Here is a 20,940-nt window from a genome sequence, read left to right as displayed (position 1 = left end):
ATGAGGAATTTGAAGAAGGAGAAGGTGGCATTCTATACACAGATAGAAACTGATATCTGCAACTCAGAAAAGTGTTTAGCATAGAAGTGTAAAGTTTGGAGCCAAAAACCTACAGCTGAAACCATGGGCATAGGTGAGCTCTCTAGAAGAAAGTGCCAACATTTAAGGTTGACAGAGAGAATGTGAGGTTGGAGCTCAGAGGATCACAGGGTAAAAGAAGTGAAGAAGCCATATGACTTTAGGGGCAGCAAGGATATAGCAAGAAGTTTGGAAGGAAAAGGAAGAAAAAGAATAGCTCTTTCCATCCAATTTAGAGATTAGAAAATCCAAGTGAGGGAATTCCCAGCGGTCCAGGGGTTAAGACTTCGCCTTCCAATGCAGGGGGTGCAGGTTCGATCCCTGGTCGGGGAGCTAAGATCCCACGTGCTTCACGGCCAAAAAACTAAAATATAAAACAGAAGCAATAATGTAACAAATTCAATAAAGACTTTAAAAAATGGTCCGCATCAAAAAAAAAAAAGAAAAGAAAATCCAAGTGAGGCCATCATTCTAATTCCGCTCCAGCAGTCCGTGCAAGGTCACTAACTGCCCAGCGGGCTCTGCTTCCCTGGAGAAAGTCCAGCTACAGATTGAGATGGAGTGGATGACTGAAATCACTTTCTAACAGAAACCTGGAATTAAGACCAGTCTCTGCCTAAAAGAATTCCTCAAAAGAGTGGGATGCTGGGAAATAAATTTAAAAGTCTATTAAAATGATTGCTGTTGAATCGACATCTCATGTTTTCTCTGGATCTCTTAGGAAGGAGAGCAAATCTAGTCACATCATCTGTCACGTGGATTATTGGAATCCCCTCTTAACTGGCCTCCTGGACTCCACCCTCGTCCTCCTCTGGTCTGTTCTGAACACAGCAGCCAGGGTGAGCTTGTTCAAGTGTAGGTCAGATTGGATGCTCTTCATCTGAAAACCTTCCAGTAGGATAAGAGACCTACAAAGCCAAACCATCCACCCTCCTCATGTCTCTGACCTCATTTCTGCTGCTCCTGCCCTGGCTTACTTGTCAGCTGACCCAGCCACCTTGCTACCCCTAGAACACGTTAGTCTGTACCTGCTGTTCCTTCTGCTTGGAATGTTTTTCCTTCCAAAATTATGCATGCTCCTTCTGTTTTCCTGCAGATCACCGCTCCGTTTTCTCTTGATCTGAGAAAGTTATTCTGACCATTCTTTGTAAAATAGCCACCCCAACCCTCAGTGCATTTACTTTGCCCTTTTCTCCATTATGCCAACCACCCTCTGACATATGATGTATTTACTTGTTTTGTTTGTGTCTTGTGAGCCTACCCACTGCCTTCCCCCAGAATTCAAGGTCCATGAGTGCAGGAACCTTTTCAGTTTTGCTGTCTGTTCTTTCTAGAATAGAGCCTGACCAATAATAGGAGTTTAGTTACTAACTGTTGAATGAATGAATGAATAGAAAAATGACCCTTTGTAGTCACCTATATTTCATTTTTTTCTTTTTTTTATTGAAATACAGTTGATTTATAATGTGTTAGTTTCAGGTATACAGCAAAGTGATTTAGTTATATATATATATTTTTTTTCAGATTATTTTTCATTATAGTTTATTACAAGATATTGAATATGGTTCCCTATGCCATTCAGTAAATCCTTGATGCTTATCTATTTAATGTGTAGTAGTTTGTATCTGTTAATCCCAAATTCCTAGTTTACCCTCCCCTCCCTCCCACCTTCCCCTTCGGTAACCATAAGTTTGTTTTCTATGTCTGTGTCTGTTTCTGTTTTGTATATAGATTCATTTGTATTATTTTCTAGATTCCACATATAAGTGATATCATATAATATTTGTCTTTCTCTGTTACACATATATTTTACTTTTAATAAGAATATTTTAACATCCCCAAGAAAAGAACATATGGTAATTTTAAATTTGTATAAATTTAGCTTCAGGAATCATTATTTTTGTCATTTTGCCTCAGTGAATACTTGCGAGCACTGTTGGGGACCTCTTTACCATGCCAACCTAATTCTCTTAGACCTATTAGTCCTTGCCATGTAGTATTTGTGTTGTTCATAGGAAATAAATTGCTTCAAGCTGATTTAAGGAAATAAGAATATTACTTACTTCCTATTTTTAAGGAAAGCAGGAATATGGCTTATTGTGCTATTCTTTTTGTCAAAATATACAATTACAATACTTTTTTATGCACTAATTTAGCAACACTTGTTTTTTGCATATTCATTCCATAATGTTTTCAAGACAAATTTTAGAAAGACAGATAAAAGGAATATTTGCTGGTGCTTTGTTATCTTTAGTATCATTAAATATTATTTTCATAGTCAAGTTGCTTCAATAACTGCTGTGTTCTAAAGTTCTGATTTCCAGATGTAGCAGGTTGTCATAGAAAGTTTGTTGTTAGTACTTTTGTTTTTTCTCCTTTTCTTTTATTAGTTGTTTTGAGGCAGTAAAATAGTCCTGTGTTCCTTCATTAGAAAGACATCACTTTAAGTTATTTTAAGTCCTTGAAAAGACCACTTTATCACAGGGAATCAGAGACAGCAGACGGGAAAAGAGTTTAAAACCCCATATTAGGCTCAGAGTGAAATTGTAATCAGACAACCAATTATTTAATTTTCTTAATGATGCACTTTATAAATGTCAGTGCAATAACTTGTAGAGAGAAAAACAGTAAGAGTATGAAATATATTGATAAGTATAAAAAGGAAGAAGACAGATCTTTGAAAGATGCTGCCCGTGTTTCAATAGTCGTAAAATAAGCTTTCTTTGGTTTATGCATATTTGTGCAAATGTACTTTATTGAACTTTCCTAGGTGTTTAATTCTTACCAACACATAACAGAATTTTCCTTTCTTTGACTACCAGCACTTAAAATATTAGTAGAAAAAAAAGCCAGGTGCATTATTTATTTCTAAACAAAATTTTATATAGAAGTAACCATTTTATAATACAAGCACAATTAACATCTGACAATGAAAGCCTAATCATTCACTATTTCTAACCCCTTTCTTGTAAATATAAAAAGGTTAGTGTAATAAACAAGTAGTTGATAATTAGTTGGGTGATTTAAAGTTGTTTTTAAACATCATGAACGCTTGTCGTTCTTTGCTTTTATCAAAAGGTAGTCTTTATTCATAGTTTGTATGGAAGTGAAACCTCAGATTCCAGATTGTTCCATTGGTAAGCCTGAAACAGGAGTCACAGTCATGAAAGGGAGGATTGATTCTTAGATCTGTCACATGTTTACAATACATGTCTGTTGCAGCCAAAGAGGCAATATAGTCTCCTAGTAGCTATGATGAATAATGGGCACTCACACATTGCCTGTTTGTGGTGATATTTAAATATACTGTGTGTGTGTGTATATATATATATATATATACTCACACACACACACACACACACACATAATTATAGATGTTGGTACATGAACTTCAATTCCTTCTTTGAAAAGCCTTTCTGCCCTCTTGCCTGTTACTGTCAAAATGTAGAGTACTATGAGGAGGTATTACTAATAATATTTCATATTGATGTGTCTGAATTTTTACAACTATCATTGGGTTATATAGCCTTAATATGCCACATGCTAGTCAAGTTAAATGATTCAGAGATTTAGAATGAGATAATCCAGATCTCCTGGGATGTGATTTCTTAATCTGTTTGAAATACAATTAAAAGTTTTATTTTACAATAGGATAGAATTACAAGCCTGTACATCTCAATTAATACATCTTAGCTAATAAAATGAGAAGATTTTTTGGTTTCTTTATTAAGGGTTTGCATAAAATCAGGAGCCTACTTATCACATACAAATGGAGAAAACATAAAGCACTGTAGAAAATTCAATTTAGCATTACAGAGATTACTGCAACACAACAGCTCTTTATCTGTACTAGTATATAAAAGCACCCCTAACAGTGCATCAATTTTCACAGCCATTTAGTAGATTAGAAAGCAATTGTAAACAGTGTAAAACCCACATTAACTCTTGTCAACATCCTGCCTTTTTGCTCAGTTATGGATTTGTTTGAAATAACAGTGAGATCTAAAGTGATTGCATCGACATCACAGATTGTATTATAAATATGAATGAACCCACTGTAACAGGATGCATAGCACTATATGGCAGGCGTTTGTCCTCCCTATCATAGTAACAGGTTTGTGACATAAGGGAACATGGCATTGTCTCTAAGAAATAACTCCACATGTTCTCAAATGGTAATCATATCGACTGACAGGTTTTCAGATTGCCCCAAATTTTGTATTCTAATATTGCACCATTAATAATCATCTGTTGTTTAATGTTTAAAAATCAATCTAGATGATATGAAATCCATTGAGCTATTTCTCAAAAGTGATTATTAATTTAAATAATATGCCATTTTGATTTTAGTAGATTATCTTGATTGATCTCTGGCTAAAAGCATAAGATCAAGTAACCATCTCATCTGAATAGAAACTAGTGAATGTGATTGGGTACAGCTAAAATGGAAATTCTTTTGAGTGAAAGACAAGAGTTGCTGCATCCTTACCTTTCAAGCTTCAGTAAGGATTTAGTAAGCTGCTGTTTTCTTGTGTTTGGAAGATGAGAGTATATCATAGTCTCTGATTTTTGTTCTGTTTTTAAAGATAACCACACTGAGAGGATTTGGTGGTGGAACAAGGAATTTTTTTTAAAGCCATTTTTTCCATACTGTTAGATTAGAAGAAAGTGTACCAGTGCATATCTTTTTAATTGTTTGATTCAGCTTGAATTGTCATTCTTTTTTAGATAAGGGTCATTTTATCCTACTGCTTAATGTCCTTTTGTTAGAATACTCTTACTCTTATAAAAGGTTAGTGCTAACTTCTTAAGTACATCTTTTAGTCTTCAGAAAGAATAAATGCTCGTTTTAGTATCAGAACCATGAATCCAATTGGGTTGTGACCGTTCACTTAATAGGGGATGATTTACCTGATTGCTGACCTCTCTTCTTTGTTAGGAACTTTGCTGTTAAGTTTTCTGATGCTTAGCGGAGGGGGCAAGTGGGCACCTGATGGAAATATTTGTTTCATGACTTTTACATGAGAAGTACCATGCTTAATGCTTTACATACATTCTATTATCTCATTTAATACAGTCTCCTTTTAACTTGTAAATATTTGAAGGGGGGAATTATCTGAACATATTAAACAGTGGGTTATTTCTAAATACACAGTTTATTTGCAAAAGCAAGCCCCGGGAGAGAGAATATAGGATTTAGTATTACTCCCCCTGGCTTTTCTCATCCTAACTCTAGCCATCACCTGAGTTCCAGAACCAGGGAAGATGAGGAAAGCCCCACAGTGCTCATCTCTGAGGGAGAGACACCCATGCTTACCTTCAAGTAAACATCAGCTATACCCAGGAATATTAACTCCTACCCCCCTTTCCCTGTAGATGGACTGGCCAAATCATATCTACGGGTATCCTGTTCTTCAAGATGAGACCACATGCATGATGAAGCCTAACTAGAAACCTACAAAATATATTCACTAGACACTGTGGCAGTGGTTCAAAGTTAGAAAGATGATTAGTATATTCATTTTTATCCACTGTAGTACTTTATGATGCTTATGGAAATATTCTTAGTAAATTATTCAATCAAATAAATTTTTCATGAGGGTTTTACTAACAAGTCTAAAAAATTATTTTCAACTAAATTCAGTCAGACAGATGGATTTTGTTCTCCAGGTGCTTGTGTATTTTTTGCTTGATAACCTATTTGGCAGCACCCTTTTGAACCTGTGAATATTTATATTTCAGGGCCCTCTCAATAATTAAGAAATCCACATTCAGTGCCAGATGTTTCAGATGACTAAACAACTTTGTTTCATTCTAGAACTGTAACTTTTTTTTTTACTCTCTTTTTTTGTTGTTTTTAGTAACATTTTCCTAAAAATTGGAAACTAGGCAAGTATTTACTAAAGTCTTATATTCACCAAGAAGCTATGTTAAGGCTAATTTCCTTTATTAAGTAGAAACATAGGTATCCCAAGAGCATTATTTATTTAACAATCAGGTATTTTAGAAGCTATAAATATCAGCTGGTTTATGATATTTTCAGTTCTTATGTTGTTAAAGTACCCAACTAAGAAACAAATTTAACTTTAGAAACTGTGAAACTATGCTTTCCTCCAATGTATTATGTAACTTTTTGATGTAGAGCTTTACGTTTTTCTGTTAGGAATTGTACTACAAATAAAAAATGGCATGTCCTCCTTTCTCATAAACTAGACAAAAATCAAAATGTATCAACCTCATAAACTTATTCCTAGAATAAAAACCCTAACCTGAGAAGAGATTCTTGATTCCTATAGCAAATAAATCTTGAGTGTCCTATGGATGTTGGTGGTCATACACAATTCTCTGAGTTTTTGCCAGTCTCTGATTTTGTTTTACCTTAATTAGATCCATTCAAAGACTTTTCTTTTTTCTTTTTTTAAATTTAATTAGTTAATTAATTAATTAATTTATTTGGCTGCATCGGGTGTTAGTTGCGGCACGTGAGATCTTTGTTGCAGCGCGCGGGCTTAGTTGCCCCGAGGCATGTGGGATCTTAGTTCCCCGACCAGGGATCGAACCCATGTCCCCTGCATTGGAAGGCGATTCTTAACCACTAGACCACCAGGGAAGTCCCGACTTATTTTTCTTAGTATTATTGAGGTTGATTATTGGTTATTAATTTCAAGGCCAAAAAATTTAATAGCGTCTCATATCTGTCTTTCTCTACAAAGGTAGGCAAATTGAAGGTGGAGTATTTGGCACCTATGGTTTATATATAGCACCACAAGAATAATTCAGGATCACCAAAATAAAGCCACTTATTTGAACAATCACATTGCAGGATATTGCTAAGGATTTTTCCTTATGGTGAATTTAGAACGTTGTATACTAAACAGATTGTCATTTCATAGTTTATTTCAGAAAGTATTTCACTGAAAATTCACTTTTGGCCTTTTAAAATAAGAATTATAAAGATCCTTTAAAATTCAGATTAGAAAATAACAGTTTCCGAAGTCTGTGAGTCTGTTTCTGTTTTGTAAATAAGTTCATTTGTATCATTTTTTTAGGTTCCACATATAAGTGATATCATACATTTGTTTCTGTCTGACTTACTTTACTTAGTATGATAATCTCTAGCTCCATCCATATTGCTGCAAATGGCGTCATTTCATTCTTTTTTTATGGCTGAGTAATATTGCATTGTATATATGTACCACATCTTTATCCGTTCCTCTGTCGATGGACATTTAGGTTGCTTCCATGTCTTGGCTATTGTAAATAGTGCTGCAATGAACATTGGGGTGCATGTATCTTTTCGAGTGGGATTCCTGGCTCACAGATTTCGAAAACAAACTTATGCTTACCAAAGGGGAAAGGTGGGGGGGGGGGATAAATTAGGAGTTGGGGATTAACATATACACACTACTGTATATAAAATAGATAATCAACAAGGACCTACTGTATAGCACAGGGAACTCTACTCAATATTCTGTAATAACCTATATGAGAAAAGAATTTGAAAAAGAATTGATATATGAAAATGAATCACTTTGTGGTACACTTGAAACTAACACAACATTGTAAATCAACTATACTCCAATATAAAATAAAAATTAAATTTAAAAAAAGAAAAAGAAAATGCAATTTTCAATATAAATTATGGCTCCAGGTTTACTTTGCAACTTGTAAGATACTCAAATTTGTCATATAATTTTGTAACAATTTCCTTTGTCTTTTTATAAAAAACACTATATAGTTTTCACTATTTTGAAGATATCACATACTTTGTGAATTTTGCATGAGCTTTGTTACTTTTATCTAAGATTGGGATGTATGCTATTTTTGTTCTGCAGTTTGTTTTCATGTTAGATTGCAACACTAGGATACTTTATATGATGCTACATAAAGACTATCAAAAGAGCACTTGCCTTGAATTGTTTTTACAAATAGGAGAGAAGACTTTGCACTGTTAACTCTATTCATTCTTTGGACTTAGGACATATACTTTAAAAACTGAGTTCTAGTCAGTTATCCATTTTAAATATAGTGGTGTGTACCAACAAGGACATACTGTATAGCACAGGGAACTCTGCTCAATATTATATAACAACCTAAATGGGAAAAGAATTGGGAAAAGAATAGATATACGTATATGTATTACTGAATCACTTTGCTGTACACCTGAAACTAACACAACATTGTTAATCATCTATACTCCAATATAAAATAAAAAGTTTAAAAAAAACCCTGAGTTTTATGACAAGGACCATCAGAGAAATGCACATCTGGATAGGTTACACTCCTGCTTAACATCTGTTAGTGGCATCCCATGGTTCTTGGAATAAAATTCCAGACCTCTGCAATCTCAGTTGAGTGAGTCACTCTTACTTTTGGTCACTACATTCTAACCACAAGAGCCTTCCACCCAAGGGCTTTATGTAGATCCTTCTGCCTGGAATGCAGTTCTCCCATTAAACCTGTCTCGCTAACTCTTTAATTATCTTTCTGGTCTCAAGTATTATTTTCTCATTGAAGCATTCCTATAACTGCCTTGTCTCTGTAACGTAAGTCAGGTCCCCTGTTACACTTCATAATTGCATCCTTTACTTTTCCTTCATTGCATTTACAAATTATAATTACATATTTGTTGGATTATTTGTTTAATGCCTGCCTCTCCCAATAGAATATAAGCTCTGTGATTAAAGAAAGAGTTGGAGTCAGAGGAAAGACTTTATTATATTCAGTATTTCATACTTTTGACAGGTAAATGAGACCAATATAATTCCTAGGGAGCAACACACAGACCGCAAACCATAAAATCAAGGAGAAGCTCTGTAGTGTCATTGAGGTGCACAGACTGATTTTCAGAGGCCTCATAGAGGAAGGGGTGCTGGTGGTAGGTGTGTTTTATATGGAAAGCACGTACCATGACTGTTCATTTGGGGCATGTCTCTTGACCACTCTGGGCTTCAGTTTCCTTGTCAGTAAAAGAAAACCTAAAGTTCCGTGACCGTAATATTGTCAGCCTCAAACAGAATAGAGTGAGGCTTGGGCTCTAGTACTCTTTGGTTTCTAGAAGGTGGGTTATAGTTGGGAACCATGCTAAGGATTCCAGACAGCCAAGAATATAGAGCTTCTTGCAGGAGGGGTTGTATGTAGAAGGGCTGGAGGAGGGACACAGCTAGAAACTAATAACCTCTTTGGCTCCAAATTTACAATGAGTTATTTATCATTCACACCCCTTCTTAGCACACTAGTCCTAAACCTCAACCCTCCTTTTTGTCACCAAAATTTCATTGATAAATTCTCAGGATTCGGAAAAACAGCCATGAAAGCCAGTAATTTCTCAAAGCTATGAGGAATCTGTACCAAGTAAGATAGGAAAAACATAAAATTTCATTCTGTTTTTAGTTACCAAAAACAGAACAGATTACTAACCACTACAGCTGGGGTATCCTACATTCTAAATGCTGTGAGTGGCTTTTTAAAATGCTTTTTAACTTGCCTTAGGCTCAATGAAGTCCTAACATGTACCTTGTGTAAGCGTTACACTGAAGGGTCAGGATTATTTTTAACTAGTGTTTACAATGGATCAGTGGACTGTATCCTTTTGTTTATATTACACTTGAAAGAAATATAGTTTACTTAGTCCTAAACACTCTTCTTCAGCCGTCTGCAAATGGATCATGTACTTGAATATTAAAAAGTTCCTTGTAAACTTAAAAGGTACTTGAGCTGAAACATTCTTTCCTTTTTGTTTCCTTCTTTCCCTTTCTCTAGCTTTGCTTCCTTTCTTTTGTTTATGTATATGCATTAACTAAAATTGATCTGTGTGCAGACTGAAATGTTGGATGAACTTTTATTCTGAATTTTCCTGAAGCATGTGTTTACAGTGAGACAATTTCATATAATGAAAAAGATCATAATTTTGCTAATATAAAGCACATTAGTTTAACAGAAGCAAGCATAAGGAAATGGTTAAAATATGCCAATTTTTATTTTAAATGCTGATCCTTTATCATATTTCCTAAAACACTAAATATCGTTAGGCAAGCTTTTATCATCTTTGATTTGATATAGTTCAGCAAAAGGTTGGTGACAGTTAATAATACAACACATGGAGTTAAAAACAATACTAATGAAATGAGTAGGCAGAAATCTCCATCGTCTGTGCAAGCCAGGGATCTATTTAACTTTCTTGATCTAGCCATCCTCTTTTCTTTGGAAAATCCAAGATGATAAGATAGTCCAAGAGGCCCCAATATGGACCAATTTTGCTTATACACTAATTTTGATCCTTTCTTTTTTGGGGGGTAGGGGTGGGGTTCACTTTTGCTAGAGAGTGAATTTTTTTCTCTGTATTTTAAGAAGTATAGTTGATTTACAATGTTGTGTTAGTTTCAAGTGTACAGCAAAGTGATTCAGTTATGCATATGTGTGTGTGTGTATATATATATTCTTTTTCAGATTCTTTTGCCTTATAGGTTATTACGAATTATCGAGTATAGTTCCCTGTGCTTCTTTCTTATTCCCTGCACACCTTAAGCACATTTTATAGTCTGCATTTCACAGATTACCATATGTTTTTTTCTTCTTGGTATCAAGAAAAAGGTCCTTGTTGATCATCTATTTTATATATAGTAGTGTGTATATTTTAATCCCAAACTCCTAATTTATCCCTTTCACCCCTCCGCCTTTCCCCTTTGGTAACCGTAAGTTTGTTTTCTATGTCTGTGGGTCTGTGTCTGTTCTGTTTTGTATATAAGTTCATCTGTATCACTTTTTTTTTTAGATTCCATATATAAGCGATATCATATATTTGTCTTTCTCTGTCTGGCTTACTTCACTTAGTATGATAATCTCTAGGTCCATCCATGTTGCTGCAAATGGCATTATTTCATTCTTTTTTATGGCTGAGTAATATGCCATTCTGTCAATATACCATATCAACCTACAGAATGGAAGAAAATATTTGCAAACAATGTGACCAACAAGAGATTAATCTCCAGAATATACAAACAGCTCATACAACACAATATCAAAAAAAAAGACTACCCTCTCCCTTTTTTTCTTAATGAGTCTGGCTAAAGGTTTGTCAATTTTGTTTATCTTTTCAAAGAACCAGCTTTTAGTATCATTGATCTTTTCTATTGATTTCTTCATTTCTATTTCATTTATTTCTGCTCTGATCTTTATGATTTCTTTCCTTCTGCTAACTTTGGGTTTTGTTTGTTCTTCTTTCTCTAGTTGCTTTAGGTATAAGGTTAGGTTTTTATTTGTGATTTTTCTTGTTTCCTGAGGTTAGATTGTATTGCTACAAACTTCCCCTTTGAACCCCCTTTGCTGCATCCCATAGGTTTTGGATCCTTGTGCTTTCATTTTCATTTGTCTCTAGGTATTTTTTTATTTCCTCTTTGATTTCTTCAGTGATCCATTGGTTGTTTAGTAGCATATTGTCTAGCCTCCACATGTTTGTGTTTTTGACAGGTTTTTTCTTGTTGATTTCTAGTCTCATAGCGTTGTGGTCAGAAAAGATGTTTGATATGATTTCAGTTTTCTTAAATTTACCGAGACTCGCTTTGTGGCCCAGCATGTGATCAATCCTAGAGAATGTTCCATGTGCACATGAGAAGAATGTGTATTCTGCTGCTTTTGTATGGAATGCTCTATAAATATCAATTAAGCCCATCTGGTCTAATGTGTCATTTAAAGCCTGTGTTTCCTTACTGATTTTCTATCTGGATGATCTCTCCATTGGTGTAAGTGGGGTGTTAAAGTCCCCCACTATTATTGTGTTACTGTCGATTTCTCCTTTTATGGCTGTTAGTATTTGCCTTATATATTGAGGTACTCCTATGTTGGGTGCATATATATTTACAATTGTTATATCTTCTTCTTGGATTGATCCCTTGATCATTATGTAGTGTCCTTCTTTGTCTCTTGTAAGAGTCTTTATTTTTTTTTCTTTTTTTTAAAACATTATTCTTATTTAGTTGCTAGAATCTTCCCCCCATATTTTAGACCTTAAACTAACCTAGCACTAACCTTCTATTTTGATTCCATTGTTGACAAATACAGAGCACTAATTTTTTGATAACCACATGACTTACTCCCTTATTTCCCTCAAGTCTTTTTTTTTTTCAAGTATCCAATAATATTCTGGGGTGAGCATAAAAATAAACATCACAACACAAAGTTTTAACAGACAGTTCCACTACAATAGCTGCTGCAAGCACCAGACATTATTGGAATCTGTGGGGTTTTTTTGGGGGGGTGGTTTTTTGTTCATTTTTTTTTAACTTTTTATTTTATATTGGAGTATAGCTGATCAACCACGTTGTGATAGCTTCAGGTGCACAGCAAAGCGAAGAGTCTTTATTTTAAACTCTATTTTGTCTTCTATGAGTATTGCTACTCCAGCTTTCTTTTGATTTGCATTTGCATGGAATACCTTTTTCCATCCCCTCACTTTCAGTCTGTACGTGTCCCTACATCTAAAGTGCGTCTCTTATAGACAGCATATATATGGGTCTTATTTTTGTATTCATTCAGCCAGTCTGTGTCTTTTGGTTGGAGCCTCTAAACCATTTTCGTTTAAGGTAATTATTGATATGTTTGTTCTTATTCCCATTTTGTTAATTGTTTTGGATTTGTTTTTGTATGGTTTTTTTTCTTCCTTTCCTCTTTTGTTCTCTTGTGATTTGATGACTGACTTTAGTGTTGTGTTTTGTTCGATTCCTTTTTCTTTTTTGTGTGCATATCTGTTGTAGATTTTTGGTTTATGGTTACCATGAGGTTTTGATATAGCAGCCTATATATAAACAAGATTGTTTTACGTTGCTGGTATTTTAATTTCAAATGTATTTCCAATATCCTGCATTTGTGCTCTCCTCTTCTCACAATTGCTGTTTTGATATCATGTTTGTGTGTAGATGATTTCCTACATTTACTATATGTTTGCTTTTACCAGTGAGCTTTTCCATTCATAATTTTCTTGTCTCTAGTTGTAGCCTTTTCTTTTCTGCTTAGAGAAGTTCCTTTAGCATTTGTTGAAAAGATTTTTCAATATCCACAAATCAATCAGTGTGATACACCACATCAACAAGTTGAAGAATAAAAACCATATGATCATCCCAATAGATGCAGAAAAAGCTTTTGACAAAATTCTACACCCATTTATGACAAAAACTCTCCAGAAATTGGGCTTAGAGGAAACCTACCTCAACATAATAAAGGCCATATGTGACAAACCTACAGCTAACATCATACTCAATGGTGAAAAGTTGAAAGCATTTCCTCTCGGATCAGTGGACAAGGATGTCCACTCTCACCACTTTTATTCAACATAGTTTTGGAAGTCCTAGCTACAGCAATCAGAGAAGAAAAACAAATAAAAGGAATCCAAATTGGAAAAGAAGAAGTAAAACTGTCACGTTTTGCAAGTGACATGATACTACACATAGAAAACCTAAAGATGCTACCAGAAAACTAGTAGAGCTCAACAATGAATTTGGTAAAGTTGCAGGATACAGAATTAATACCCAGTAATCTGTTGCATTTCTATACACTAAATAGTGAAAGAGCAGAAAGAGAAATTAAGGAAACAATCCCATTTACCATCACATCAAAAAGAATAAAATACCTAAGAGTAAACCTACCTAAGGAGACAAAAGACCTGAACTCCAAAAACTGTAAGATGCTGATGAAAGAAATTGAAGATGACACAAAGAGATGGAAAGATATACCATATTTTTGGATTGGAAGAATCAATATTGTCAAAATGACTAAACTCCCCAGGACAATCTACAGAGTCAGCACAATCCCTGTCAAATTACCAATGGCATTTTTCACAGAACTAGAACAAAAAGTCTTAAAATTTGTATGGAAACACAAAAGACCACAAATAGCCAAAGCAATCTAGAGAAAGAAAAATGGAGCTGGAGGAGTCAGGCTCCCTGACTTCAGACTGTACTGCAAAGCTACAGTCATCAAAACAGTGTGGTACTGGCACAAAAACAGAAATATAGTTCAATGGAACAGGACAGAAAGCCCAGAAATAAACCCATGCACCTATGGTCAATTAATCTATGACAAAGGAGGCAAGACTATACAATGGAGGAAAGATAGTCTCTTCAATAAATGGTGCTGGGAAAACTGGACAGCTACATGTTAAAAAAAAAGAAAAAATTTAGAACATTCTTTAACACCATACACAAAAGTAAACTCAAAATGGATTAAAGAGCTAAATGTAAGCCCGAATACTGTAAAACTCTTAGAGGAAAACATAGGCAGAACACTCTTTGACATAAATTACAGCAATATATTTTTTGAGCCGTATCCTAGAGTAATGGAAATAAAAACAGAAGTAAACAAACAGGACCTAATCAAACTTACAAGCTTTTGTACAGTAAAGGAAACCATAAACAAAAAGAAAAGACAACCCACAGAATGGGAGAAGATATTTGCAAAACAGTGCGACTGACAAGGGATTAGTCTCCAAAATTTATAAACAGCTCATACAACTCATGCAGCTCAATATCAAAAAAACAAATAGCACAATCAAAAAAATAGGCAGAAGACCTAAATAGACATTTCTCCAAAGGAGACATACAGATGACCAAGAGGCACATGAAAAGATGCTGCTCAACATTTCTAATTATTAGAGAAATGCAAATCAAAACTACAGTGAGATATCTCCTCACCCCAGTCAGAATGGCCATCATCAAAAAATCTACAAACAATAAATGCTGGAGAGGGTGTGGAGAAAAGGGAACCCTCTTGCACTGTTGGTGGGAATGTAAATTGATACAGCCACTATGGAGAACAGTGTGGAGGTTGCTTAAAAAACTAAAAACAGAGAACAATATGATCCAGCAATCCCACTCCTGGGCATATATCCAGAGGAAAACATGGTTTGAAAGGATATATGCACCCCAGTCTTCGTTGTAGTGCTGTTTACAATAGCCAAGACATGGAAGCAACCTAAATGTTCATCGACAGATGAATGATTTTCTTTATTAGTCCTTTCTCCAGCAGTTAAATTTTTATGAATAAAAAGCATCTTGACAGTTCACAGCCCAACTCCTTCTGCCAGTATTCCTGCCATCATTTCCCCAAACCCACCAGACCCTTTTCACATCTGGTATTTTGTTTCTGCTCCTCCTACCTGAGATGCCCTCCTCCTTTTCTTTATGTGATAGACTTGAACTCATTTCTCAAGACTCGACACAAATGTTACTTCCACCATCAGTCCTTTGGAGGCTTAGTTCCTCTGTCCTCTTTGCTCCAGCAGCATTTTCCCCCATAACTCTGTTTTAGCACTTGTTTATAATTTATTTGTTTTAATAATGTGCTTCTCCCTGCTAGATAGGAGTGACTCAAGGTCTAGGACCTCCTTCACCTTTGCATTCCCAGCCCCAGCACCATGACTGGTAGGTGTGTAGTAGGCAATCTGTTACTGTTTCTTCGATGCATGAATTAAGTAACCAATTATATGAAATGTCTGAGGGACAGTCTTCTGCTTTGAAACCACTTGTATTCCCAAAGTTAATTTTTAAATCAGTTGTTTTGGAGCTCACAAAGCAATTTCCCACAGAAACAATGTTATAAATGTTACAAATGGTGGGTAGGTTCCCAGGCTAGACCTCAAGAGTCTGTTTAACCCATAATGTAGCCGAAACACTATGCAATTGTAATGAAAAATAGCAGAAAGCAACAGTGGTACAAATGTGCAGTATTTTCATTACATTAAGTAAATAAATTCCTCTTCTGTGTAGAAACTGCATTCCGGGGCAAATTATACCGATGGGCAAGCGTAACGTGACCAGCAACAAGAGCTGCATATAGGCCAAGCTTCTTTCACTAACTTGCCTCATAAGTCGCTTGACTTGACTATCCCTGAGTTTCTACATCTGTCCCCCCCAACTTGGTATTTCTTGCCTGCTCCCCCTGAAGAAAGAGCAAGGTATAAGTACATATTGAAACATATAGGGGGAACACTGTGTAAATGCAATGTGTGTCATGGTATAAATTACCTACAGACAAATGAAATTAAACTGAATTATGAACAGTTAATGGAGTAAACCTGAGGTTTAAACCTCATTTGGCCTGCCCCCGAAGCTGGGAGTTGGACAACCGTCATGTTACCCTCCTTCCATAATGACCAACTCTAGGACCTTTGAGTTAATCTTTCTGGGCCTTAGTTTCCTCTTGGGCAAAGTGACACTGGAGTTGATGACCTTCCAGTTCTGAATGTTGTCTATACTTAATATTATTTGGACAGAGTGGTAACTTTGGTAGGATTTTAAAATGTCCTGGAGGGCTAATAAATATGCTCTGAGTTTCTTCAGTTTTCTCTTCTGTCATGGGTTTGCTTCAGGCTCCACTTGCATACTTTATATCTTCACTGCTTTATACAATTGTTTCCTTAGTGTGCTGAATACGCCTACCTTAAAAGCAATGTGTTCCCCAACATCTGCCATGGGAATCTACATAGAAACTAACTTCTGTCACATAGCATCTCCACCCAAACTTAAAGAATAGCACTCTTCTTGTTCCTTACCCAGAATTCTGGTTTCTCCCAGGAAGAAGAAAGTTTCTCCATTGATTCTGGAACAGTAGATACATGCTCCAACTAACTGTCTAATCCAACTTTCTTCTCTATTAGGAGCCATCTGTTTGCCAATGACTACTCTGCTTGTTTTTTTATTTTAGCGCAAGCCATTTTAGCTCCTTCATCTGTTTTTACCATGCCACCTGTGCTACCCACTTTCCCGGCTCATTCATTCCTTCATTTTGTGTGGGTGCCGGAGGGGACAGAGTGTGATGGATCAGCAGGGGTCTGCTGTCCTCCAAACAAAATGCTGGAGACTCAACCCCTTCTCTCTGACTGGCTGGAATGCTTCCGTCCTCAGTCTGTCCAAACCCTCTTTATTTTCTGCCCTATATTTACGCTTCCCCAGAATATTTGTGGCTTTGAAGAGACTTTCCTGGAACAAAAGAAAGAAGTTGGTAAATTCTTGAAATTTTTAACTTTCTGTAACAAGAGATTCACATTTGTCTCTCCCTCAGTCATTGCTTTCCTTCTATGCCTGAGGATCCAATAGTACGTAATAAATGTGCAACCCCTTCTGTGGAAACAGTCGTTATTGGGTCAGACACCATTAGAAAAACGTTTTCTGTGTGATATTCCTGACACAACTTGATATTAAAAATGTTAGTATTCGATGACCCATGTTATGTTTTCTTGATTGCCTTCATATGTTCATCTGCATGAGTGTCACTTGTCCTGAACCTTAAGATCTACTAGGTTGGATCTTTGTAACATTTTTTAGTAAATTTCCCCTTAAATGGGGTGCCCTGCAAACTGTTTCTGAAGTGTCTTAAGTCCTGTTTTTACTGCAAAGCTCAACTGAGTCCCTGCCATTGTGAAGCCTGCCTTCACTTAAACTATCCCCAGGTACACCTCACTCCTCTGAAATCCTAGTGCGTTTGCTGTGTGCACAACTCATCTGGTACTTACCTAACACTAAAAAATGAGCCCAATAAGCGCTTCTTTTGTCCACGGTCCCTTTCAGACCAACAACAGTACCTTCAACTTCTTGGTAGTATGTAACTCTGTAGCTCATACATGTAGGTGCACTATAAACGTTCATTGATTCATTATTCAATTACATATTGACTTATTTGTTAAGTTGAAGTTTTCAGTGGATTCATTTTTTGACCTTTTCAGTTATTCGTTTTTTTGTCAGTGTTTTTGATTACTCAGTTGCATTTTTGCCATCAATAGGTTATGTCTATAAATAGAGGTCTAGAGACATTTTTAAAGTGTTTGTGAAGAAGTTCAGATTTTAAAATTGCAGATGAATATTGTGTTAGTGATTAACTGTAGCAAACATATTTTGAAGCAGTTTATCTAGCTCAGAAAAAGACAACAATAGAGCCATCCCTTGTGACTAGAGTTTCAATGGCTTCCTTCAAAAATAGTCATTTTAAAGTTTGTGTTTCCTTTTCTTTTAATCTCTCATGTCATGAATAATATTTAGTTGAACTCCCAAAGCAACTGGGGAAATAAAATCTTTGCTGTTGATTTTGGATAAAATATGAGACATTTACTTTTGTGAATTTTAATCTCAGGAGACTTGAACACAATCTTTTGTTCTCTGGTCTCTTGGGTCATTCAAAGATTTAAATTTAAATTTTTGTGTTTTGACAATAAGAAAGCCCACTGAAACATGTAAGTATGACAGTTTTAGTTATTAGTATCTATAGAAGTTCAGTACTCTTTTAGTTACCATTTTAGCAACTTCCAGATGGGTAATGCCTGTCCTTCTATAGGCAGTTTATAGAATAAGCATCCTAATGTTATACTATGTTGCAGTTCATTATTTCTCTGAGCTTTTTGTTTTACTCATATTTGCTTAGCAGCCAAGTTAATTGTTCAAAAATTATCATTCTAATTAATTATGCTCTGAATCCTTTAGATATATCATTTCAAAGCACTGAGATGTCAGATTTTGTCCTGACTTGTCAAAAGAGTTAAAACTCTACTTCCTACATTTTTGACCTTATAAAGTCCTTTCTTGCTACAAATTTCAAAACCTTATTGATCACAAAGTGCATTAATAGATCTGAAAATTCATGTGTTCTTTAAAAATATATACTTGTTGAGGACATATATTAGATCAAAAGTTTTGTCAGCTGTAATTCCGTTTTATAATTGTTTTTTAAAAGTCCAAACTAAGTTACTTCTCTCTGGTTTAAACATGTTGGCTGATTTTTAGACTTGGATGAATTTCACTGTAAATTGCTGTTTGATGTGACTTGAGTACCCAGGAGCTGTCAGGATGGCTCAGTGATTTAACGTTGGTGTCCTGCAGCTTTGACTGTAATCAGCAGATGCTGTGGTATTACCATAAATGTTTTCCTAACTGCTTCTGTCAAAAAGAGAAAATTCTTCCTGCCCTGAGTCTGCTGCTTCTGATTAAATTCAGTTTGCCTTCTTTTGCATAATTAATATCCCATGATGATCTCTAACCTTTTGTTTTTAATATTGCCTTTTGGTCTAGACTCACTCTTTCTGGGGAGGCTCCACTAAGAGCAGACAAGGAGAAAGGGATGTTGCTTTTACATGAACCCCCAGCACCTGCATGGCTCTGAAGTTGTTACTGTTTTCATACCATCACTTGTCAAAGATCATGAAAGGTTCTGGTCTTTGCAATGTTTTTCATTGTTGTGCCACTGCTCTGTTCTACTTCGGAAGGCTGTTTCTGCAATGCTTTGGTGCACATGGTTTTACCTGAGGATGTGTGATGATGGAATCTGCTTTAGAATGTGCTCACCCTGGGTGTATAAACTGTGATAAACTTCTGGCACCAACGAGGCAAAAGGCTTCCTAGTCTGCAAAACTTTCTGCACCTCTAACCCAAAGCAGATCAGAAAACTGTATGTGGCACAACAAAGTAAATGTCTACAAAATATAAGTATGTTAAAAATGAATGCCCTGTTTTGTCAGTGAAAGCATTCTTTATACTATCTCAATGGGAAAAAGGTCCTTGAATTTCTTAAATAGCAGTAACTTTTCCCTGAAGAGCCCAAAGTGCTTCATCATTTTCCTATTTATTCTTTTAGAACCTGTGAATACTTCTGCTGGTAACCACCTGTGATTGTTTTTTTCTTTTCCTAGTAGAACATTGATGTAAATAGATAGCCTTTGTGATGTTATTCTTACAGTGTAAGGTAAAAAGTATACGTGATATCTCTAAGGTACTAAATCCAGCCAATAGTAACTGGCAAATTTACAGCTTAGAAATAGTCTGTCATCATAGCATCTGAAATTAGGATTCTGCATGCTTCTTTGTTTCAGAAGAAAGGATAAAAGGCTGAGCTTCACATTTTCTGTGGTTTATCTACTTCTTTCTCATATAGGAGATTCTACTAACAAATATTTATCACATTATTTTTAGTATCATTTTCTTCATTGAATCAAAGAACTTTAAAATGGAAAAGGATCTTAGAAAATCGTTCCTTTTGGCACTGACCAAGCTGAGCCTAAATGACATAAAGCCACAGGTAGTGGCACATTTCGTTTGGGGATTTCCAGCTCTTAACTATTGAAATGTTAACTTTGAATATAGATTTTTGTTTATCTCAGATTAAAAGCAAATAAAAGAGAAACGGGGGGATTTCAGAATAAACCTATCGATCCCCAAAAAGATTCCACATAAAAGCAAGAGTTATGATCAACAAAGCTCATTTTTTCTTACTCAAGCTCTGTTGCTACAAAGTCTTTAAGCTCATAGCTGCTTAGATCTCCTGCAACTCCACTATATTCTTTTTTTTCCTACACAGCCACCAGCAGTACCACTTTTCCATATCTGTTCATATTAGCCAACCACTTGTACAATAAAGAGCACTCCCTTCAGCAAAACAGCTAATCTGTGACCCAGAAGACAATGGCAGGGTGCCACATAAGACAGAGAGACTTTTAAGTGTTCATTCTGCCTCTGCTTTTTCCTCACTGTGCCACTGGAGTAATCCACTTAATGTCTGGGCTCAATTTCCTTGTCGGTAAATGGAGATAAACAATAACCACCTCACAGGAGGATTAAGTGGATGCCATGTGTGCTAATGTGTCCACACACCTGCTTCTTTGAGACCTGTATTTGACAGCCAAGGAGAATGAGGAAGACACTTGGAAAAGGTGAGAATACAAGAACAAGAGTGCTTATATTTAATTAGAGATTTCAATGGTTCTTCTTAGTCTGTTTCCTCATTCCCAGTTTATTCGTGGACACAATGTTCGTTACTACTCAAAAAGACAAAAAGTCACAGATATGTCTCTTTCAGGTTAGTTGAACGTGAGAGTAGAAGGAAGTCACT

At 35.7% G+C, this 20,940-nt stretch overlaps 1 protein-coding gene across 3 annotated transcripts in view; it reads left to right on the top strand.

The window, feature by feature from the left end:
- The window catches only part of DIAPH3 (diaphanous related formin 3), a 568,557-nt gene that overhangs the window by 521,937 nt on the left and 25,680 nt on the right, over window positions 1-20,940 (top strand). The window contains exon 28 of one of the 3 annotated variants that reach the window (XM_068526482.1): window positions 5,455-5,521. The exons of the other annotated variants lie outside the window; for them this stretch is intronic. Within the exon in view, the coding sequence (XP_068382583.1) occupies window positions 5,455-5,501 (47 nt within the window). The 3' untranslated portion in view covers window positions 5,502-5,521. Of the gene's footprint in view, window positions 1-5,454; window positions 5,522-20,940 lie in introns of those variants that run through there. 3 annotated transcript variants of the gene reach the window in all.

This window comes from Eschrichtius robustus, chromosome 18 (assembly GCF_028021215.1).
Source record: "Eschrichtius robustus isolate mEscRob2 chromosome 18, mEscRob2.pri, whole genome shotgun sequence".
Taxonomy (NCBI): Eukaryota; Metazoa; Chordata; class Mammalia; order Artiodactyla; family Eschrichtiidae; genus Eschrichtius; species Eschrichtius robustus.
The sequence above is the reverse complement of the archived record's forward strand: the minus strand, read 5'-3'. Positions and strand labels throughout refer to the sequence as shown.